Consider the following 25,163-nt stretch of genomic DNA (forward strand, 5'->3'; position numbering starts at 1 on the left):
AAAATTAAAGTACACGTCAAATACATTTTTCCCAAAAAGGTTTCCATCATTTTAGGTAGTTCTTAGGAAGCTACGGTATGTTCAAGTGTTTGTTTGTTTTTTGTTTGTTTTTTTAAATAAGTTGGTTATAATGACTTATTTGATGCTATAAAGAGGGGGTCTGACGACATGCTTTACAGCTTGCTTGCTTGTGCTCGCAATCAGTGGCACTGCTCACAACAGGTCCGATGGTAGGAAGTCAATACTGTGGCGATGGCTTCTGCGCAGACTGCTCCAAATGACATCACCAGGGTAAGGTGACAGCAGCTGTATCCGAGATATTTTGGCTTTATTTTTGTTGAGTGGGAGGAAATGGAGGCACGTTATCTATCTTTATATGCAGTCATTAGCTTGTACCAACAACCTGTGGGGTCGTTTCTAGGCGATGAACAGTCTTGTTTTCTCAATTGTTGTGTTTTTTAAATATATATATATATATATATATATATATATATATATAAAATATAAAATGTTAAAGTTTCATTTAATGAACAAGAGAAATTTCATCTGTGAAAAACATTAAAACATTAAAAACTGGCAACCCTCTTGCTGTGAGGCGAGAGTGCTAACCACCACACCACCGTGCTGCCTTAAAACACAACATTGCAGCTAAAATGTTATCAAAAAACCTTTAATAAAGCACAAACAAAGCAACATTATCATGTCAGGTTGCGTTAGATGTGAGCTGTTTTGAACGTTGCTTGCCTTTATCAGCTGCATCTTGGAGATCTCTCCTTCCAGTTAATCCTCTCCTAGCCAGCGATAGCAGCAAATGATAGTGCTGATGTCTTGTTACCAGCAACATATGTTCCCTTTCATACAACAGCAGCTTTCCAACCATTTAATGGGATTGTTGTTGTTTTTTTCTTCCCCCACTCCACACAACAAACACTTTTCCTAGAAGTGGTGCTACATGTGCCCAAGGAATTTGTCTCCGTGTTTCACAACAAATCAGCCCAGGTCAGAGGCTAAGATTGGCCTCCAGGAACAGACTATTGAAAACAGCTCCTCAACATGACGAGAGGGGAAAGTGGATTTTCCAGCTTAAAAGCAGAATCATCTCTGCTCAAGGCATTATCCTGTGTTCCAAGAGATTAATAAAGTGAGATGCTATTGATACGGCGCCGAGCTGCTCTTGGATCAGCGCTAGACATGTTCACTGACAACTACTAGCTTTGAAAAATGGCTACATGGTTTGTACATGTGGAAGAAACATATTCGCAGATGATTTATGCCTTTTATTTTGAATGTTCTTGCAAGTTCCTCTGAGATGATAAATGTAATACTGAATATAACCTTGAAAAGTTCACTTTTCTGAGAAACTGTGTTTATGAAATACGCAATAATCACACCTGTAAATAAAACAGACTAATAAACTGTTACGCTGTTCTTGCAGAGTTCTCCAAAACTTTCAAAGCTCTGAGATTTGGCTATTTTTTGTCCTGTTAATGTTTCCTCACTCCTCAGTCAAGATATATTTTTCATAGCAGTCATCAAAGTGAAGAAATCCCATGTTGTACTTTGATGTGCTTAACACAGTTTTAACTCACGTCTCATTACAGAGATAATTAATAGTTTAATTAGCACCGATTCTCACCAACTGACAGCTTCTCAGACACACGGTCGTGTGATTCTCTTGGATGTAAAATGATGGGAAAAGCTCGATTCTCGAAATTTAAGCATTAGTTTTTACACTCATGTCATATCTAGGTTTCCACAGCTCAGGTGTTTTGTATCATAATTGCCAACAAACTTTTATTTCTGATGTTTAGTTAATTTTTCCTCATCCTGTTTCAGCCTACACAGCAATGCTATGAGAACACTGCTCCTCACCGGGGGACAAAGTGCCCAAATATGTGCATTGCAAACAACTTAGGTGGGATTAATTTTAATTCTCATTACCTTGAAGCAAAGCAATCATTTTCTATGGTTGAAAAAAAAAATATAAGCACGCATTACGAATAAAAGTAATTATCATTCTTGTGCTTTTTTTTGCATGCTGTTTGCAATTAACACTTCCTGGAATCTGAATGAGCTTTTTAGAAGAGCGAGTAGCTGCCGAGGCAAATGCTGCAGATCAAAAAAAAGATCAAAGTAACAGCGAGAGGAATTGACGCTTCTAGACGAGTTTACAGATGCTGAAGAGAGCTCATCACACAATGAGCGGCGACTGTAGGCTTCGAGAAAACAGCGCGTGCCTGTTGTTCGAGCTGAGAAACAATAGCATGTCTCCCAGCATGGGTGAGGGCCAACAGCAAAGCCTCTGTTTCATGTCTCACCGCCCCCCCCCCCCATCTCATCTCCCCAACCCCAAAACGTTCACTCAACTTCCAGTTTACAACTGCTCACAACTGTTTACAGCAGCCAAATTTCATTTTCTTCTCCCAAATCCTATCGCACATTATCCTGTACATTGCATTAGGGCCCTAATCTTCCCTTTCTCTTCCTCGGAAGAAGAAAGGAGCGCCTTCATGATTAACCCACTTTACAGCAATAAATAAATGCATCATCCAGTAATGTACACCAGATTTAATTTGAAGGGGGGGAAAAAAAAGGCCAGAACGCTCAAATCACTGAAATGTAATGAAAAATAACACAATGCAGACACCAATGGGCGCCTTAGGAATTAATTTGAATGCTCCATAATTTTCTCTCTCTCTTGTACTCTCTGGATTGGTTTTTCCTCAGCCAACTGTGTGACTTTCCCCCCCTCACACTCTGCTGTTGAGAAGTCTTCAAAATATACAAAGGGAATAAAGAAAAACAGGATCAGTCCGCTATAAAAACACTACTTTTATCAAATTAAATTAAAAAAAAAATAACACACGTTCTCCTTTTCCTTCATGTTTGTCACATGAAGCCCATGTTGCTTTTGGTTTCCCATCGTCTTTTAGCCTCAAACCTGCAACACAGAAAAAAACACATTAAATTATAGAGCCCTTTATGAATACATTTCAGCTGTCAACTTCAATCTCTGGGTGAGTAATCATTCAAAGTCCAGCTGATGCCGGTTTCAGTGGCTCTATCTTAACTGTACTTGAGCCCAGAGTGTAACACATGGCAGATATGATGGCAAACATAAATGCGAGGACAGAGAGAGACGTCCTACCCCCAGGCTATTTGGTTCTTCCTTTTCTGCGCTGCCCTCAAAGCTTCCTCTTCCTGTTTGCGTTGCACAAAGTCACGGCAATCAGCGGCTTGAGCGATTTTCACAGCCAGCTATTTAGAGGCAGACAGAGGAGAGGCCCATTAGAGAATGGAAATCAGTCTGTGGCGAGAAAAAGCTTTCTGACTGATGTGTCAGGGTGGCTTCTCGTCAGTGTCTCTGCTTCCCTGTGCTGCCTCCTCCACACCACAGCACAACCGCTGTTGAGCTCAACAACACATGAATGCCGTCCTGCTATCCTAGAATTGAACACATTTTTCATTAGGACTGGTGATAGGGTATAACACAGTATGTTACAGAAAGAAACTATTGCGCACAGTGTTTCCATGGCAGAAAAACATGCGTACATCATGTACACCAAAATCAGTAAATTAAACTCGATGCAACAAAATGACACAGCAGCATGTGAAAGTATAGATAAAACATAGTACTGGGAGTTTGAAGAGTAATATTAGGAAATTTTACGAGTGTAATGAAAACATAATGACGCAAGGGTGTACGTTTTGTTTCAACATTTCAACAGCAAGTCTTCTGCTGCTTTCATGTTTTTACTGGGGGGGGACAAATGTTGTAAATGTCAAGGGTGACGTGTCCCCTGCATCCCCCCTGAAATGTGCGCCTATGTATGGATATATTTGGCTCTGTTTTCACTGTATCTCGAAAAAGAAGATACAAATGTCAGTTTGTTAACCATTTACTGTCCAATTGCAATAATACAACAAGCATGTGATTTTACTATATGTCCTTTTGAATTGTTCCTAAGTCAAAATTAAGTTTCGTGTTTTGTAAATGGACATTAAAAACAATTACTCATTAAGTCAGGCGACGGCAAATGTTGATAACCCTTTAATTGTTTAAGTAATTAAGTGAGGAAAAATGCCCAAAAATGACTGATTCCAATTTCTCAAACATGAATATTTGCTGGTTTTCTTACTCGTCTTTAAGAGTAAACTGAACATCTTTGGGTTTTAGACTGTTGGTGAATCAAAGCAAGCAATTTGAAGACGTCCCTTTGGGCTCTGGAAAATGTAATGGGTAGTTTCCACTATATTCTGACCAAACGATTAACTGCGGAAAATGAGTGGCAGATTAATCAATAACCAAAACAATTAGTTGTTGTTATTCTTAAGTGCTCCTTGTGTTATTCTTTCCAAATTCAACCGTACAAGCTGTTTATAACCTGCAACATCCGACATATTAGAAATACATCTAGGGTAACAGCCAGTGAAACATAAAGGTAAAGAGATACAGTACAAATAACAGTACTGAAAAATGTGTGTATGTGTGTGAGTGTACATCTGTGAGTTTTAAGTGGGGGTGAAGTGCCCCATAGCGCCATAAATTACAGGAGCACTGTTCTATTAAAATTATTCTAATCTATTTTGCCTTTTGTTTGAGGTGTCATATTTTTAAGCTCCTGGCTTATAGTCTCTACCGCACATTGTTTCTTTTGATTACTTCTTTTTTTTTCTTGTTTAATGTGCAAATGCAGTAACGGAATAAATAAACAATGAGAAACGATGTTCAGCATTTTGCCATTTTTCCCTCCGTCTCAAAAACGTTGCAGTGGCATTTTCCACTCATCACCAGTGTAAAAGACACTTTTCTGTTTGGAGTACTGCAGGCAGCCCCCGAAATCAGAAGTGAAGAGAATGACCGTGACTGCAAGAGGCAAACATTCAAATCCCAGGGAAGACGTATGTATTGTGAAGCAGAATAATCCCAATAACCCCAGTCACACAGAAGCACGGGAAACAAAGAGTAAAATCCTGCCTCCTCTCTCACTCCTGAGATAGGTTTATTATTCAAGCAAAGGCAAACTTCGATAAACAACTTGGAACAATTTCACCAAACCTTTGGGTAATTCTCTCTAATATTCAGAGTACAATCAGGGGGGAAAGAAAGTCTTAAGGTAATGAAGAAATGTGCCACCACTGTGCCACTAGAAAAAAAAAAAAAAAAAAAAAAAAAAAGACCTGCTGGAAAAAAAATGTTTCAATTATAATTAAGTGGGATAAACTTTATTAGAAAGACTGAAACTAAAATATCTCCTAATGCATGCTGGGATTAAGCAGGTCAGAGCGAGCAGGCAGGAAAAATTAAACTCTAAAGGCTTTTTATCACCATATTTCAGGAACCAAGGGTGTAAAATGTTCTAATTTGGGATACATTAAAAGCCATAAAGGTCTTTCAAAAAGATTAATGGTACTTTGCTTGGATTTAAGATAAGGGCTCCGGCTGGCTGCAAGTACTGGGCTCCGGCTGGGCCCTCAAGGCATTCATCTATACAGTCACTGGAAGATTTGTGAAAGCGTCTGCATAACCTGAAGCGTACATACTATGACAGTTCTCCAGTTCTTTGCCATTTTATAGGTTTTAAATTCCTCAAATCATGTTTTCTCCTTTTAAAGAGTTATTACGGGTGATTGCTCTTACATGTGCAGGAGATTTGCAAGCAGATAAAACCACACCAGGGTTTTCCCTGCTCCTCGTTGGAGTAGTGTAGGTGCTGCTAAATGCTTTTGAGTGTCTGCGATGCACACAGAGATTATGAACCAGACGTTTATTAAATTGTTGACAAATCTGAGAACAGCTCCTGCTCTCTGTGTTTGTAGAAAAAACCCCACTTTGGCTCATTCTGGGAGTAAATCAAATGAAACTGCATGATGCTAAATGGTTTCATTTGGAGGTTTACAGACAGAGATTTTTCCCTTTTTTCTGCACCAGGATTACCCACATTAACCTGCTCTCCTGTGGGGTTGCATTTGAAATGCAAAAGGTCTTGAAAACACGCCTTTCCAAACATTCCAAAAGCAAAATTAAAACCCACTTCCATGCAATTTCTCCCTCTTTTAAATTCACAACATAGCGTTTACTATATTTAAAGCATTAAAGGTCTTTAATTCTTCCTCCCCCCCCTTTTTTTATCAGTTCAGTCTACAGTCCCTGATTGTCTTTACTGGGGCTCAACATTAATGTCAACCAAGTTACCTAGGAGACAGAACAGATCAAAGAGACAAAAAAAACCCCTCAAATGTCTGATTAATCAAGCCTGCAAACAGCTTATTTCTTTTAGCCTGCATGCAAGTATGAAAATGAGATTCCGAGAGCAGTACATTGTGCAGATTTGTTCATTCTTATCTGAACAAAGCCAGCGGCAGCTTATTTCATGGATCACTGGCACTGTCAGCGCTGTGGCGCCGAGCAGGTGACGGCTCCTCTTTCTGTGGCGAGAACAAAATTAGCAAAAAGTCGGCACAAATTAGCCTCTCATATTTTCAGTAATATGACATTATTTTTCATTTACTTTTTTGATCCACTTTTCAGGATTTTTTCCCCCTCCCCTTGCGTGCATCTTAGTGCCAAATCCTTTCACATCAGAGGCTGGTGAAAAATAAGAATGAAAGTACAAAGCTGGAATAAAAGCCGGAGACAGGAAACCTCCTGCATTCTTTGTTTATGTGGCTCCTAAAAGGCAATTCTTCCCACTCCACCACATATTAATATACAATTAAGTGTCCATCAGCGCCATGTTTCTGTGCCTTGTGTCTCTCTCTTGTGTGGCCTGGGCACAGCCCTGTTAAAAACAAGGTTTATTCAGAGGATTAATACTCTGACCTTTGGAAGATTTGGGCGTAAAAAAATCATCGTGCACAATGCTGGCACTGCAGCAGCAGCAGCAGCTTAAGGCCACTAGGAGGGTTAAGTCAATAGTACCGTTTTCTGTTCATTCATGTTTGGGTCGTCATGGAGATTCAAGTGGAGACCCAAACATGGGGCCTAAATACAAAAAAAAAAAAAAAAAAAAAAAATCTGCATTGCTGCTGCTGTATAAGCCATACACAAGATTAAACCCAACAGTTTCACACTGTTTTCATTCGTGTGTCTGTTCTATTGCATCATTTCTGAGGTGTTTGATAAATAAAAGAAGCATTAGGAAGTCTTTATGAGCAGCGCAGAGTTCACAAAAACACTGTGGCAATTAAACAGCAAGTGCAGGAAAGACAATAGCTGAATAAAAGATGAGAAAAAAATACATCTTCATGTGGATAAAGTGTTAAAGCTCCTATTAACAATAAGAAATAAATGATGGCTTTAAGGAAGAAATGGCCTTAAACCCATTCATAAATTTCCTATCCAGGAAGCCTCTTCCAATTAAAACGTGTGAGAGGTGGATTAACAAGGGCTATATGGCTTTGCCTCGCTAAATCACCTCCCCGAGCTGCTCTGCTGCATTTGACGTGTAAACGATTAATGACCAGCCTAATTCCCTTATCACACTACCTTAATGCCTAAATAATGTGGCCTTAGTCAACTTTGGAAAGCAGGGCTATATAAGAAAGGAATGAATATCAGATTAGGCAGCTCGTGTGTTATTTCAGCATAATTTCTCAGAACTGAGGCGGAGGGGGAAGGAAAATGTGTTTCTGGCTGCAAGGCCTCAGTGTTGCAGCAACATTGGGAGGGTCAAGAGATCAAGGGGTCAATCGATACCACCCATATCGCATTAAAAAAGAAGGAGGACCAAGTTTCATTCAGTTATTCATTTTGACATAAGTAAAACAACAGAATGGACTAAACTCGAAGAATGCAAATCCACCAGGGTTTCAGGTCTTATATAAAACAATAGACATGTGTCCTATCTTCCTAACCTAATTCATTAATTGTATATCAAAATTGCTGTTTATCGCAGCAGTGGAGGTAATATTAAGATTCTTTACTTAAGTAAAAGTAGCAAACCACACTGTAATAATCCTCTATTACATGTAAAAGCATTGAAAATGTTACTTAATTAAACATATAAGTATTATTAGCAACATAGTGAAAAAATCAAAAGTACTCAGTGTCTACAAATGACCCCTTTGTGTGTCATATAATTACATCATTAGATTTTTTTCCTAATGCATGAATGTATAAGCAGCATTTTACTGATGTAGTTGGTTGAGCTAATTCTAAAACTATTTTCTATAAGGTTTCAACTAATGATAAGCTTTATTACTGAATAGTCTAATCATTGCTTTCTTGGTTAATTGTTTGCTCTGTAAGTGTCAATAAATAGTGAGAAATGTCCTTTACAATTCCCTAGAGCCAAAAGTGACGTCTTCGAATTGCTAGCTGTGTCCGACCAACAGTCCAAACCCAATAATCAATAATTAAAGATAAAGAAAAAGTGCAAACCCTTATATTTAGGAAGCTGGAACTATGAAATGTTTGGCATTTATTCTGGAAAAATTAATCAAAGGATTAATCAGTCATCAAAATAGTTGCAGATTAATTACTGTCAGCCAACTAATCGATTAATGAACTAATTGTTTCAATTCATCGGCCATTTCGTGAAGCATTATATTTTATTGGATCACTGTACGTTTTGAATGTGAAACCTTGTAAATGTAAGGTAAATAGTAACTAGAACTGTATATTAATCCAGTGGTACAACATTTCTCTTTGACCTATAGTCAAGTCAAAATATATAATATATTCAAGTGACTTGAAAATAAATAATCAACTGGAAGTTTTTAGAAGAATTTGCCTGCTACTAGGTATGGGCAATCAGTTGGTGTGCCTTTAATGTGCACAGTAAAATAAAAGTACAGTACTTGAGTAATTGCTCTGAGTTACATCCAAACACTGGTCAATCGATTTATTGGTATCTCAACTAATCATTGCAGCTCTGCTTGGGAATTCAACTTAGATTTTTAACTTAACTTATCAAAATGCTACATCCAAATGTCACAGCATGCACCTCCATGTTGCTGTATTCCAACACTGTTTAATGGGGCAGCCCCATAAGAGTGTTTTGTATAATCGTCCTTCCACTTTGACAAACAGAATTACATGGTAAGCAAAAAAGAAAGTCACTCCAGGGAAGGCACAGTAGAACAGCCATGGCTACATTTTTCCTCTATTAGTAATCTGATGCTAGATACACATGACTTGTCATCTTTAGGGAGTAGACTAAAAAAAAAAAATCTCTAAAAGTTCGCCTGCTTTGTGCACATTCCATTATCTCGCCTCTTCTGAGTAGGGTAGGCTTATTAGCAAGCTTTGAACTCACACTTACAATAATATGCCATCAACAGTTTTATAAGCTAATTAGAAAAAACAGTTTAATTAATGAGTGACTGGCAATAAAATGGCAATCATGAAAAAAGAAACCGAGGGTGCTAAGCTTCCACTACCACCAATTAAGGCCTAATTACAAACAAATTATATATGTGTTTTGCTGTGGGCTTTAATTTAAAAAAATGGCTTTAATTAAAAGAGAAAACATGCTAATTAATTAAACAGCACACAAATCTACATTGAAAAGTATGCTTTGTCTATCAAGTAATTAATGAAATACAATAATCCAAATGAGATTCCCAGGCATTTGATAAAAGCTTAGTACCCATTTCAAAATCCATTTCAAAATTAATGGGCGAAAATTTAATGTGAGTCATCCAGAGATACAATAAAAGTTCATTCAGTGATAAATTGCTTATGCTGAAGGAAAAATGAACAAAGAGGAGAGTTTCCCTAAACTCTGTGCGAGGTGGCCTGGGGGGGGGGGCTTGCAGGGGAGACAGAGTCAGCCTCCTACTCTGATGTGGGGCGGGGAAAGTCAGAATCTGATAAAGCCCACTTTCCACAAAAGCGCTGCTCATTAATTTTTTGATTACAAACACGGGGCATGGTAGGGAGAAGGTGGTGAGAAGAAAAAAAAAGGTGCTAAATAACATAAATATCATGAAACATTCTTAGTTCAGCTCTTTGTTCCAACTAAGCCACCATGTCTCCACCGACAAAATGCCGCGACACCTTTGTTTCACAGCATTTAAGCGAGGCTTTCCAAAGGGTAGATTTCAAGGACAGTGGGGCTTTTCCTTTCAGCTGCTGCTTCTATTGAAATACGAGCTGGAACATAATGAGGGATATTATAACCATCCGCAAGTTCAAACGCTACAGAAACCATAAATGGCTCCAGTTAATACATATTCAAATGGTTAATTATTGTATATTAAGTGATCTAACTGCAGAGAGGGTGCGCTTTTTAAACAATTTAGACTAATCGGGTTAATCATGTTCAAAACAGGGTTTAAAGAGAGTTCCACCAGCTGATGGCCATCCACAGAACAGGAGGCCAATGGTCAAAACTGGGGCTAGATCAGGATTGTTGAGCCAGAAGGTTTCAGGCAATCAGTTAACAGTTCAACACAATTCAGGCACTGAATGATAAGTAATACTATGCACAACTCAACATGAAAGCGGTGCCATTTTATCCTATTATATACTGTTTATTCACTATTTGTATCTGTGGAAAAAGTCAGAAACAGGGTGCAAAATTTACTTTTTTCTCACTGGCCAAATGGCTAGTGAATGTTAAAGTTTTACCAGCCACTCAATGAATTACTATTGTTTTTTGGCTGGTGTGTGAAGCAAATCTACCTGATATTTGGCTAGTAGATAGTGCTAACTTTGTACCCCATGGTCAGAAACGAGAGCAAGAGACAAAAAGCATCAGAAACTGCCTTTTATACTTTTTCTCTCCTCTCTGGCAGAGCAGATTAAAATTGTCGAGATTTCTCACCAAAGTATGATAATACATTTGTTTAGTCCGGTGAGATGTTGCTGTGCTGAAGTAATATGATCGTGAGCCAGACATCTTAAACGCTTTCTCTGAGGAAGGTGCTTATGACATTTATACAGCATGGGAGAAAAACATGAAATAATAATAAAATCACAGTGTCTGTAAATATGTCCAGAACCCACTTTGGACACAATTTGAGGATTGTCCATAGTCTGTCTGCCTTTTGTACACCAGAGGAGCTTTTACATAGTTCTAAAGGCCCTGACACACCAAGCTAATGGTCAATGTTGGGGTGTCAGTGAGCATCTGTCACCCCAGTCTTTGCGGTGTGTCCCATACTGTTGGCCCTTGTTGGCTTTTTTTGAGCCGATTCAGCATGTTGAATCGGTGTCTGAGGCGGCAGAGCCCATCGGTGAATGAAATCACTCTGAATAACAGTTCAGCTGATTGCACAAGAAGAGATACGGAAGTGAGAAAAGTAAACAAAGGGCTAAAGTCAAGATTGAAACAAACTTGTTATATTGGATAAAATTATTACTGAGCTCTTTAGCAGAAACATTTTGTGATGGTTTGTGTTATTATTCACTGAGGCAGAGTGAGTATGCTTTGTTCTTTCAATACTGGATTGTGTTGTTAATGCGCAAACTGGCTAACTAGCGTCAAGACGGTCTTCTGGTTTCCCTTTTTGACTGACAAATACCAACTACTGCCATCTATGGAGACTTAGTTCCTCTCACACAGGTACAGTGGCTGTTGGCAATCGTCAATGCAATATGTTAAGGTGAAACTTTCTGAGCACAAGAGAAACCATACAGCCATGTTAACAACAGCTAACATGAAACATAAACAACAGCTCGCAACAAAAAGAAAATTGAAGAAAAAACAGACCGACAGTGAAGTCCAGGCTGTACTGAGCATATATGAGATGGAAGAAATACAACACGATTTTGACTCGTCAAAGCAAAACTGACGTTGCTATACCTACCGCCAACCAGCTTACGGTGCGTCACTTCAGTCTTCCTATTGGAGGTGCAAATGTAACCAGAAAAAAGCCCTTCAAGGTATGTAGTTCTCGGAGGAGCTCCCCAGTGGGTAGTTTCTCTCAGAGAGTCCCCAGAACTGTTTTATCCAAAAATGCCTTATGTTAACTTTATTGCCCTTCAGTGTATTTTTTACCTCAATTGTGAAAGCGTCACTATTACAGTAGAAGAAGACATAATTCATTTTATTCATAACACCTGGACTGGATATTAAAGGTACCTGAATGAGACCTGAATTGGATTACAGCCAGTGACTAGGTTATTGGATGTAGCCGGTGAATCAAGGATCTATGAATACAACTACAGCTCAACTTATTGCAGTAAACATCCACCAGATTCTAATGCATTTGGTCATCACTTGAGTTGATCATCTGTTGGTCTCTGTTCAAGCCCAGACAGTAGAAATGTCTGAAATATACTGATCCTCTATAGTGCCTAGCAGTTTTGCACTTTATAGACTGAAAAAAGAAAACTACCTTCAGAATATACTGTGTGTTTCTTTTTGTACTTGGTGTCATTGTTGGACCTGCTTCTTTGCTGTTGGTTCATGAGAGGCCAGCAGCCATGAAACTACTTTTTATTTTTCACATTCTTCAGCTCCTGGAAGTAATGAAATGGACTTGACACCCCCTATTGTTACAGACTAAGAGAGTTTCTGTTTTGAAGTGGTAATGCCACTCTAATAGCTGTGATGAGTGCTATGGGGGAACTGTAAGCTCTAACATGGCGTGACAGTCTTTTGTGGTGAAATATACCCACTTACTATATATAAAGTACAGCTCCTGACTATTTCAAAAGACCTCAGTGGCTATGTTTTATGAAGAGGAAAAGAGTGAGGGAGTAATTATTTGTTGTAAGGATGATGATGAAATAGTACAATAACTAGGGTTAATTAGTGTGACAAAGTAAGTACTGTATAGTAGCAGTCATCTTGATTTAGGATATGGTGCTGAATGAAGACACCAATATAAATTCTCTCTGCATGGGATCATTACTTGGTTAGTACTTGATTTTATTGCCAGACCTTCAAAAGACTTTTGATACAGTAAATCCTTTAATTTGGTGCAATAAATTTGAGGCTAGTAGGTGTGATAACCAATAGTTTGTTGGTTTATGACATACCTCAGTAATCTTATTTAGTATATGAATGGCACCTTTTCTGCTCTAGGAGTGGTCAAATGTGGAGTTCCACAAGGTTCAATCTGGGGCCCCTTACTCTTCCTAATATACTGTATGTAAACGATATTAAATTTGCAGTTGATTGTGAATGTTATCTCTGTGCTGATGATTCGACTTTGTTAGTTCAAAATGTGTCTGTTGACACTGAGTACATGTTAATAAATTTAGGTAAGTAACAATAAACATTTTTTTAAACTGTTTTCCTCCAAAATAGGCAATCTTTTTTTTTTTTTTTAAATAAAAAAAGATATTTTTGGGGGCATTTTTAGTCTTTATTTGACAGGACAGACAAGCGTGAAAGGGGGAGAGAGAGAGGGAGTGACATGCAGCAAAGGGCCGCAGGCTGGAGTCGAACCCGGGCCACTGCGGCAACAGCCTTGTACAAGGGGCGCCTGCTCTACCACTAAGCCACCGACGCCCCCAAAATAGGCAATCTTGCAATACACTGATAGTGACTACAGCATTATTTATTTAATCCTTACATTTTTTGTGAACGTTTAACCTAAATCATGATCTTTCCCTAACCTTGACCAAAGTGCCTTTGTTACCAAACCCAAACACAGACAGGAGTCTGAATGCGAACCCAGGACTGTCTTGCATGTTCATCAAATACGTTGTCACCACAATACAATTATCAATGTACTTTAGAGCCTAATATACAAAAATAGGACAGGCTTCACTTATGTCTTATGTGTACATACCGAACCATTACATTACAAATTTTCCTATAGGTCACACTACACTTTAGATGACGTAGGAAGCCCCACTGTGCTTTGTAGCACTGATGAGTTATCGGCTTTTTGCACTGGCTCATTTACCAGGAAAAGCTGCAAAATCAATCTGTCAAATGCTATCAAGCCTCCTGACAGACTGTGAGCCGTGTGTGTCAGTCACTCCGTGTTATGCTAATTACTGAATTAATTAGCCCACATGCAACTTGCAGCGTTGTAAAATGATGTGCAGTAATCAAAGGATGGAGACCCAGTCTTCTTAATTGGAGGACTTGCACCTTTTAATCTACTGAACTAGGTCTACTTTAGAGGCGAGAAGCTTTTTACATTATTTTGTGTCTTCTATGGCCTGTGAAAGGAAATCTGAATGTGTTGAGAAGGATCAACAGACATCTTTATGAGAGAAGAAACCCTATCTGCACAGTTTAAAGGAATGCATTAGGGAGCTTTGTCTAAGCAATGTAGACATAAATAATATTTTGTTACCTAAAAGGGGATGTGATTTCTTCGCGCCATCTTCGGGGGCGTTAATACTTTCACTTAAAAGCGGAGCATGTCTTTATGAATTCATCTAAAACAAAGGCTTAAAGCCTTGGGAAATGTTTAAAAACTGTAATGAGAATAAAAAACCTCAACCTGCAATATCCAAGCAGCGCGTCTCAGAAGTTTGACAGATGAAAGAACACGTATCTCAGAATTTGTAAGGAGCCTTCAAAACGGGTTTTTACCAAATTGTTTTAATGTTCAGATTAAAAAGAAGAAAGTAGAGCAAATGGAAATCATTAATTGATTTGAGGGAGCCCAAAACAGCAGAAACAAACATTTTTGTCTTATAAAAGGGGGGATTCTGACAGCAAGCTCTCTATCTTCCTCCCATTTCCCTTTGCTTTGAGGAGATAAGTGGGAAACCGTTAGATTGAGGATGAAAATACACTGAAACATTGTCATCCATCATGTACCAGCGTTTTCTTAACAAAACAATGCCTAGAGGGACAAACAGGCCTCTTTAGTTCTTCACAGCTGTCGGGATGCTTTTGCATTTTTTGCGAAGAAAACCTGTTTCTATTCTTCCAGTGAAAAGCCTGCCACAATCATGTCTTGGTGTTATGACCGTAAACAAATTAAACATCTAAGCCATTCCGTACCAAATGAGCCACTCAATTATAACCTTGAAATTGATTCAGGCCACAGCGGGGATTATTGATCTTCTAAATATTTGTCACAGTGCTCCTGTCAAAAGTGAACAGGAGTGCTGTAAACAAACATTGGTCTTAATGCTATCTGTGTTACAGGCTGCATCATTTAAGATGGAATATAATCCTTTATAACTAATTCAAAATCATTAAAACTTTTTGCTTTTAAGTTACTGCTTCTCTACATACACCTCCTATGTTCAGCAATGCCTCCCTTTGTATCTAAAAGTGAACGATAAAGAACTTTACGTCCCCTAGGTTTTGGGGATTTCAAAATGGTCAATTGACTATACTCTCATGAAATGAAGTTGTCGCTGCTAAACAATGAGTTGTGGCTGCCAGACTGCTGTCACGTCCCATCACAGTTCTGGCAAGACGCGAGGCAGGTGCCAGGGAGGCGAGAACCTCGGCTCAGGCTAAAACCAATCCACCAACGCTCTAAGAGGCTTTCTGAAAGTACAGCGCAGGTGCCACTCACAAGAGCTTTCATTTAACTTCCCCATATTTGACCACTCCGCTAGCAGTTAAGATGGGAATATAACAGCTCTGATGCTGCACGAATGTCCATTACACACTGAAGATACTAAGGACAGGCATGTAATGCCAATTCAATGAATAATACAGCTCCTTTTTTTATTTTTAAACATAGACCCTTGTTGATGGAGCCTACTTATTCATTCAAGAGGGTTCTCCAGGGAAAGATCTACTGGGAATATAAAACATTTTTAAAATAGCAGGAGTAAAATCTCTTGCAAACACACTATCTCTTCTTCTGTTATAGTTTGTGGGGTCATTTCTTTCTAAATATCATCGTTGTAGTATCATCGTTTTTGGTGACACATCTAGTCTGAAGATCAGATAATGTTTTCCACAGTGATCTTGATTCATTGTCACAGTGATGTACCTACCAGGTTTAATCATCAGTACAAAAGACAAACCAGTGTCAGAGATGTCTGGTACTTTGATATAAAGTCAAAGGTAAAAGCCTTTGGATATAAAAACATTAGGCCAGAAGCTGATTATGACTCCTAAGGGGAAAATGGGTGAGACATCTAATCACAGCGCTTGGAAAAAGTTGCCAGGCAACCAACAGAAGTATCAGGAAGTTACAGGTCCCCACTAGGAAATTAGCTGCTTCCAAAATTCCATACTGACATGCCTATGTCCAAAACCTTAGCAAGGAACCAATAGTGAATGAACTGCAATTTTTTTCCAAATAAATATTACAGTACGCAAACACTTTATCTACAATCTATAATTTCTACTACACCACCATTAATATCCAATATGATGTGGTAGTGAAGACAAAGTTCCTAACAGCGGGCAGCAACTGAGGCAGCTCTGAAGCATCAATTAGTGATAAATACATCTCTAGAAACAGATAACTTTGTTCATGAGTTTACTGCCTGATATGCACTTTGGGAAACACTGTATAAAGTTGTATGGTAGGGATACCATTACAGATGGATGATATATTACACGATTGTTGAGATTTGGTTGGGCTTTTAGCCATGCATATGGTGTGGTTCAAGAGATGTCGGTCAATCATTCCATCAGACTGGAATGTTTCAAAACTACTTGGATGGCGTGCTATGAAATTTGGTACACACTAAACATTATACCTGCGAAACATTAGCTTGTTAGCATGCTGATCCTAACATTTAGCTAATATAAGCATTATCCAGCCACAAAGATGTATGTGACATAGCGTTACACAACCAGTTCACCTTGCATTTTCTAACTGCTGAAGTAACGTTACTCCGACAGACGTGATGAAGAACCAAAATACTCCAGAGGTTTATCATGCGTGCAGACGCCAGTAGAGCTGAGGCAGAGGCAGATTAGCGCTTTCATCCTGTTTCCAGTCTTTATGCTAAGCTAACTGTGAGCTGGCTGTATCTTTATATTCAGCATAGACATGAGACTGAGAGTGGTGTTGATTTTCTCATCTATCTGCCAGAGAATGAAAAAGCATATTTCCAAAAATGTTCCTTTAAATCTCTTCACTTTGAAATTTATGGTCAATTTTGAAAAAAATCAGCAAGAAAAGCAACTACAACAACGAAACATTTTGATTAGCTACAACTCTTTGACTGGCTTCTTTTTCCATAGCATCGGGACTAAGGTTTATGGGTATTGTAGTATTTAGATGCTAAACTGACGGACCACACAGGATTTCTTGGAAAACATGTTTAATTAAGTCTGGTGGCCATAACATAAATCTAAAGTGTAGAATCATTATGGGAGACTCCTGTGTTTCTATTTGAGAGACATCTCCTGAACCAGCAGCCCCGCCTACTTTGAAACTCTATTGCAATCCAGGACTGACAATGACATCTCAGCCCACAGTGTCACACGTTTGTGTTGCCATTATTACAAAATGAAAAAGCTGATGGGATGCTGTAAGCAACACGCATCATGAAACAAAGAAGTTTAACTTTGATGCTCAAAGTACGGCAATTCCCCGAGTGGAGAAGTAACACCGCAGCTGTATGTCTTTTTAACCACAATTATATGTGTGTGTGGGCTACATTTTATGCTAAATTAGTTTCAAACCACTTGATCCTTGATGCCTGCCAAGGCGGTTAGTTACAAAACTTCAGGCACTGCATTTAGGGACATGTACACTTCAAAGGTATGAAACTCTTACCTGGAGAATGATTTAACAGTTGGCTTGAAAGCAATGTACCCTTCATTAAAAAGCAGAGCCAAAAGTCCTTTAGACACTGCAGCACTTCAAAACTAAGGGGAGGGCTTTCCATTAACTCAATGGAAAAGGGCTGCAGGACTGAATGGTGGGTGTCTGCGTGTGTTTTTGTTCCTCTATGTCTTTGCAGCAGAAATGGCCACGGATCCATTAGCCTGATTTGTCACAGCGGGAGCACCCCAAAGATCTCTTATCAGCACAACGTACCTCTCGAGTGGCGAGTCTGTCGCTCATCTCCTCCGCCTTTGCAATGTCCCCTTCAGCTATGGCCCTCTCTATGCTCTTTTCTAGGCCGGACTGCAGAAGAGGGAAAAAAAAAATTCAGATTTTTTTTTTTTTTTTTTTTCGAAATAGGGGTAGAGAGAAAAAAAAAAAATCAAAGACTAACTTCAAAAGTCCCCAGGGCCTTATTTTTAATATGATTGCCATTACTACAAATATGTAGATTTCCCTTCACAAATGAAAACCTTTTTGATTGGATATTAGTGGGGAAATCTTAGAAATGCTACAGGAGATTACCAAACATAAATGTGACTCTTTAATTACACATTTCCATTACAGGCCTAAGCAGAAGGGGGTGCAGAGAGGCCCCCGGTTACTGATGGCAAGGCAGTTCTGCTGTGATGAGCCTATCTGAGAAAGCGGAGCACCAGATTTCTTCAGCCTCTAAAATTTCATCATGCTAAAAAAATACACTGGAAAGAGGCTATAATTATTAATGTGTCTCCTCTGATGTATTGTTTGAGGACCTTGACTCAAGTGTAAAAGTACAAGGATGATACCATCAGGCTTAAAAACACAGAATTAGTATAACAATTTTTTCTGTAACTCAAGTTGCTTGGTCTTGATTTTGTTTTACATAGTTTATTTTTCTGCAGACATACTGAAGCTGACACTGATACAACGTGACTTGTGATCTGAATTATTCTATATTGCACTCTTGAACAAAACTATAACTGATAGGCCATCACCCTTTATGCCATGAAACATGTTTTTAAGGTCACTGAAGAAATGCTGTTAGCAGCTTAGTTAACGACATCTGGCTGCTATGACAGCTTTTTCCTCAAATGACTGTGAGAAGGACTTGGCAGAATTAAATAAAATATGATATATTAATTACAAGAAACCGCATTTGAGGGATGAAGGAGCCCCTCATTATGTTGATGTGACAAGTTCTGTTTCATTCAGCTTGTTAATCATTTCTTTTATCCTTTCATAGTTGCCCTATTCAAAATGAGGCTAAAATCAGCAAAAACTCAATTTTATGCTGCTCTGAGTTAAATTAAGCACAAAATACTCCAAAATAATCATTAAAAGGATTTCAAATTGAAATGAGAACAGCTCTCATTCACTGGGTCAGCTATAATGTTCATCAAGCTTGCAAATATTTTGCTTCATTGGCAATTTGCAAGCCTTTGCATAAAATGTTCATTCATCTTTAAGTGCAGAAATGTATCCAAATGAAAGAAAGTTATAATTTCTTCAATGATGAAGTGGTACATGGCCATTTATTATCTAGCCATTAATTTAAATGTTCCAGCTACACTCACAGATGCCATATCAGGTACTCTAACCCTCTCTTCTTTTGTCAAGTGAAATTTTGATTTTCATTAGGATGCTTGCAGAGGAAAAACCTACATTTCACTTTAATCTCAAGCATGCATGAAAGGAGATTCATCCTAATCTTATCACTAAATGTAGCCAAACATAATCCTTAAAATTCATCTCAGTGTCAGGTTAAGTTAGCATAAGGATTCTTCTAATCCATATGTCATATCACATAAAACAATGAGAGAATACAGTGGCACGGAAACACAAAGGATGGGAAGGTGTTACTAACAGCTACGACTGACACAGTATTAAACCCTGGTAGATAAGTTGAAAGGCAGGAATCTTTGTTACCTTCGGAGGGGGTTTGGAACATGCAGGGGGATGAAATCGATCATTTACACCAAAATGCTGCTTAAGCTCATCCCAGTGCTTCTCTCGCTCCTCCTGATGCTCACTGCTGACAGAGAAAATGTGTTAATGTTCATTACATGTAGACTCGCACTGTGATAAGCCAAACTAATACTGTTCATACTGCAACTGGGCTCTGTTTCAAACTCTATGTTAAAATCAGACCTGTATGTCTAGATGAGTGTGTATCACACAGCATGGTAACATCATCAGTGCACATCAGACTTCCCTCAACACATTACAGCTATAATGCTACACTGGATGATATTCCTGTCTATTAGTTATCAGGCTCAGCTTGGAGTAAACTTACTTGTTTGTGTTAGCTAATCATTCATCATCACTTAAATCTATCTATCTCTATCGTGATAGTGCAGTTTGAAATCTGAGATCTGGCTTCATTCACAAGCTTTTTATTGTGGCAGTCCACACTTTCAGCTACATATTTGCCATGGGTGCATGAGGCAAATAATCTCAAATGTTTTGTTTGTATAAATTAGTTTCTCTGGTTGGACGTTCCAATTTAGTACCTTGTCTCTGTCGGATCCTCACTCTCTGTTCCTGTTGATTGGCATAAGAGACACGGTTACTTTGATACAAAATAGCATCAGCTAATACTAACAGAAGTCTTCAAGTATAATTGACGGTTTTAAGGTCCATTTTGTAAGATTTGGGGGCATCTATTGCAGGGTTGAAAATTAGCACTAGGCACCAGCTCAATGCTGGTAAAACATGCAAGTGGCTGCTACGTTTGCTTCACTCACCAGGCGAAAAAACACAATGGTTATCTATCAAGTGGCAGGTGGACAAAGAAGTTAATTTCTAACCCTGATCTATTGGCAAAAATGGTATATAACATTCATAACTATGTTTTTATTAGTTTATAATCACCTGAACATAAGAATCATTTTGTTGTCATTACCTTAGAATGAGCTGTTTATATCTACATACGGAGTGGGTCCTCTTCCACAGAGTCTGCCATGTTATTCTACAGTAGCCCAGAACGGACAAATCAAATACTGGCTCTAGCGCAATTCATGGTTTTGAGTCAGCCACCGTAGTTCTCCTACCCGCTTCGTACATTAGAGAAGTTTCAATCCTGCAACCTATTTGCTAGATGCCACTAAATCCTAGACACTAGACCTTACAGAGGGTGGCCTGAAGTTTTTTTTTATTTGTATTACAAGTCAGAAAGTTAATATCATTAAGTATTACAATTATTACTTTTGCTCTCCTCTTGTTAAGAGGCTGATTCCAATACTTTCGTTCACTAGAAAAGGCAAAATACATATGAACAGAAGCAACCATTGTGGCTAAAAGTCACTAAACAGTATCAAGAAATACATTTGTCACTGTATTATCAGTGAGACCTTTCTTGTGATGTCTTCTTTTTCTTTTTCTTTTTCTGGGGATTTTCATTGTCTTCATTTCGTCATTCTTCTGTCGTAGATCCTGGAATTTCTTTAACACAAACACACATAGTGAATGCACAAACTGACAGTATCGCAACCCCTGATCTAACTCTACTGTACACATATGATTCACACACAGTCCAACAGGGTTTCAAAAACCTTTAATTCACATTTTGTTAGCTTGTTTGTCAAGAAGGGCTGGGGATTCAGCAGAAATCGTAGATGTATTGCATTTGTTATATTACAAGTGTTTTCTCATCTAACTAAGCCCCACTTACAGACAACAAAGCCACAGGTGTACATCAGCTACTTCGTATTTCACAGAATTAATGCTATGCTTAGCTTATTGCATCCCAAATCAACATACTTGCATTTCCTGAGATATACCAGGCATACTGCATGTCGGGGAATCACTGTCTGCATCACTGGCAGTGTGAGTCGGCTGTGCCTCCACCACTGAGACTGTGTTTTCCCCGGCTGAGCCCAACTTTTCAGCAGAGCTCTCACACTTCTCTCTCTCCCTCTTCTCCTCAACATCGTCCTCCTCGTCATCTGGACTGAGGTCGTCTTCGGTTAAACCTTTTGGCAAGAGTCCTCTGTACATTCCGAGGCAGTAGTTTACAGTCACATTATACTGTAATTTATCATATTTGCGGGACTAAAAAAGGTCAGAAATTGGTAAATGATAGATTTCGAAGACAGCTGCTGGCGTCGATTGAAGCAGTCTCTCATTTCCGGGTAAACATTGTGACGTTGCGGGTAGGAAAGCACCGATTGGCTCGTAGCTAGCAAGATTGAGCACAGAATCCAATCAGTACTGTTTTTACAAAGGCTGAGCAGCAGAGCCTAGAGACGAGACAAGTGCTCTTATTGGCTGTTTTTGTAAGAGCAACGTTTAACAGTTGAGTGTTTAATTTGGGATTTTTAGCGAGTAAAGCGATTTTATGGTGCAAAGTTTCCCGTTTTAGTGACATTTACAGCTCAGAATAGATGCGTGGAAAAAATATGAGGACTTATAGCGGTCGAAGCTAGTCCTTGCAGTGAGGTAAAGTCTAGAGCAGACTGTTGTGGAGCATTTCTAATTGAGGTGAGCCAGGCTGCTGACAGGTCCGTGAATTACCAGAAATCATTCAAATGTTAACCTATATTTGTGTCATGTTCTCGGCGAGATAAGCTTCCTTCTATGACCAATGGTTCGCAATTTGCTCAAAGTGCTTTGGGCATTACATTATTATTAGAATGATTAGCATGCAAATCTTGTATAGCCCCTGGCACTGGCACAGGCACATCTACCCTTAAATTGCTCTTTCACACTCATTCACATTAGGCTTTCTTTTGGTTGCATCTTATTGCAAAGCCAATAATCTACATAAATTATAGCCTGTATTTTGTGCGCCATATGAATGTAGAATAAAGAGTGAGATCTATAACACCAAATGTATATAATGTATAAAATACAAAAAGGTCAATAGCCAGGCTCAGGTAGGCTGGAAACTGTACATGGAAGGGAGGGAAGTTTCTGGAAGTTTCAGGTAAACCAACAGTGTTGCATTGGACTGTCTGTGAATTGCAGGAAATTATTCTATACTTGTTCGATACTGATACGTGATTTTGGTGGCAATGCCAAAACAATCCTTTTTTCATAACTTTATATTTTATGATAAATTACTATTCTTTGCATTGAACATAAGAGGGCATCCTTCCCAAATGTTAAACAGCCATCCAGAAAACTTTGCCCCATGGAAATACAGTTTAAAATGGGCAAGATTGAGATTTAGAGCAGATAGGCCTAAAACAACTGCTCAGTCACACTGTTAATCCATGGACATGATATTAATTAACCAAAAAAATGACAGTTGAGTAATAATTTAATTCAGTTTATCAAACAAATATGTCAAACATTCTTCCAGCCTCTCAAATGTGAGAATTTGCTGCTTTCCTCCACTCTTATTGTAAATGAAACAATAAAGTAAATTCATTTTAAAGTGGACCATTTTGGATTTTGGACTGTTGGTCAGACAAGATATTTGAAGACATCATGATGAGCTTTGGGATCTTTGGAATCACATTTTGCTATTTTTGACATCTTAAAGACTAGACGATAAATCGATTGATTGAAAAGACAATTGACATGTGACTGGATAATGGAAATAATATTACATTGCTGCCTGAAAATCAGAAACTGAAAACAAGACCACAAATTGGGATAAACCTGTAAAACAGTATTGATGTTTGATGCCAAGGCCTGTCTCATGGCCCTAATGTTATGTGAAAAAAAAACAAAAAAAAAACAAACCTGGAGACCTTGCACTCTCCTTGACCTCCCTGTACCCTAAGATGGGAGACTTACACAGTTCAGCTTTGCAAAATGCAGTGCATATTAAACTGGGCTGATAAGTCTTATGCTATATTGAATGTCATCTGGAATATGTAAAATCTCTAACTCATCCTCTAAAATATGGCACCATTAACTGGTATCACTCACTCAGCATTATCGTGACTTTAATTACTTGTGTGACAAGTTGATGAGCACGGCAGGCAGGAAGGTAAATGAGAGTCACAAAGTCCTCTTAATACCAAACAATTTTGGCATTACAGGTCTGAATCATTTCCTTATTGATTACTAGACTTTGTGTTCTATTTCACACTTGAATTAAATGTCTCTCAGCTTTCCCACCATCCATCTCTCTCCCTCTCTCCCCCTCTGTGTCTCTCTCCCTGGCATGTGCTCCAGTTTATTATTTCCGTCATTTCTTGGTAATTTGGAGTTGGCTGTTTAAAACTTAGAGCCTCTTATTAAGTTTTGGCCATGGTGGATAAGAGGCAGGACTGTAAGAGCACAGAGATAAACTAATCATCTTAAAACCCTAATTATTAGTATCTTACTGTGACAGACTGTTTTTGCGAGCCAGCCAAATTGAGCCTCAAATGAGGAAAGGCATATCTGTGGAAGTGGTAATAATTTTAAGTCATCTCGATCTGGCTTGGTGTGGCAGAATTCATTAGTGCAGATTAGCACTGTGTGTACAAAGTAAATGAGATATCTAATAGCAAACGTGGAGGTCCGGGGACTCTTAATTTCCTCCCCAGTATGAGGGATGATGTTAAGAGGTGATTATATATATTTTAACATTGTGACTTCTGCTATGCAAATTTGTGTGTGCCTTTACCAAGCGGTTACACTAAACAGTGTCACTAAACTGTTCACCTCTCACCTTCCTCTGGATTGCAGCTGCAAAAAGGTGACGAGAGCGAACCCCAAATCAGATTAAACTGTGTTACTCTGATGCAGAGGCAAGCTGATTTTTTTCATGAGGATATGAAGGAAGTTAATTATGTGTGTAAGGAGAAGGTTGGGGAAAAATAATAAGATTACAAAGAATAATTTGCTGATATAATTACACCAAAATTGGGTACACACAATTGTAAAATACATGTATTGCTTGACCTGGGTTAGCCAGTGAAATAAATCCTCCTTCTATAGCCTTTGTTAATTTGTTTTTATCATCTCCAAGTGGTGTTTGTGCAGGCAGTTCAATTTGCATGTGTAATTCCACTGTGCAAATTGACAACAAGTAGATAATTCGAGGAAATAGGCTGGTTGCAGGCCCCTGCTATCTTCCCAAGCCTATTCATTTTGAGGAACCGCTGAGGCATGAAACTCATACATCAACTATTTCCTGACAACGCTTAGGCTTATTGTCCCCTAAAATGTCATTACAGCCATTATTTATGAAGCTAATTCATTTATTAAACCATATTTACTCTGACAGAATTTGTCACATTCTATCCATATCCCGAGCATTGCTTTTGAACAATGTCTTTCGATGAGTATGTGTGAACACGTACAGCCTCGCAAAGTTTTGAATCAACCCTATTTGTCACTCATAATAGTTGGAATATTGTGAAAAAATGGCCGTGGCTCTCTATTTTATTGGCTTTATTCATGGAAACTTTTCATGGCAAAAGCCTATACCGTGTGTCACAGAAGTCCACTCAAAGTAGTTCAGTAATAACCTGCCACTTTTTTTGTATTTTGGTCCTAAATTAACACAAACGTAATCAGATGGATTGCAGCTATTTTAGCAGCACTGATAAATCCCCCCTCTGACAGCCTCCTTCCCAAATGAGTGTGCATTAGTCACTTTTAACGCATTGCAGTCAGACATCTAA

At 38.6% G+C, this 25,163-nt stretch overlaps 1 protein-coding gene across 2 annotated transcripts; it reads right to left on the reverse strand.

Annotated features, from left to right (window-relative positions):
- Positions 1-651: 651 nt before the first annotated feature.
- fam204a (family with sequence similarity 204 member A) lies at positions 652-21,723 on the reverse strand. Of its 2 annotated transcripts, none has more exons than XM_049600679.1 (7): positions 21,358-21,723; positions 20,949-21,039; positions 20,109-20,139; positions 19,525-19,630; positions 17,830-17,919; positions 3,149-3,258; positions 652-2,941 (listed from the first exon to the last, which is right to left on the reverse strand). In XM_049600679.1, exons 1-7 carry the CDS (start codon positions 21,592-21,594, stop codon positions 2,890-2,892), a joined length of 717 nt encoding a protein of 238 aa, XP_049456636.1. In that variant the 5' UTR covers positions 21,595-21,723; the 3' UTR covers positions 652-2,889. The 2 variants fall into 2 exon arrangements, with proteins under 2 accessions (XP_049456636.1, XP_049456637.1); XM_049600680.1 differs by having other exon boundaries at positions 656-2,941; positions 19,525-19,627.
- Between the last annotated feature and the right edge of the window lie 3,440 nt (positions 21,724-25,163).

The sequence above is a fragment of the Epinephelus fuscoguttatus genome, linkage group LG16 (genome assembly GCF_011397635.1).
Source record: "Epinephelus fuscoguttatus linkage group LG16, E.fuscoguttatus.final_Chr_v1".
Classification (NCBI taxonomy): Eukaryota; Metazoa; Chordata; class Actinopteri; order Perciformes; family Serranidae; genus Epinephelus; species Epinephelus fuscoguttatus.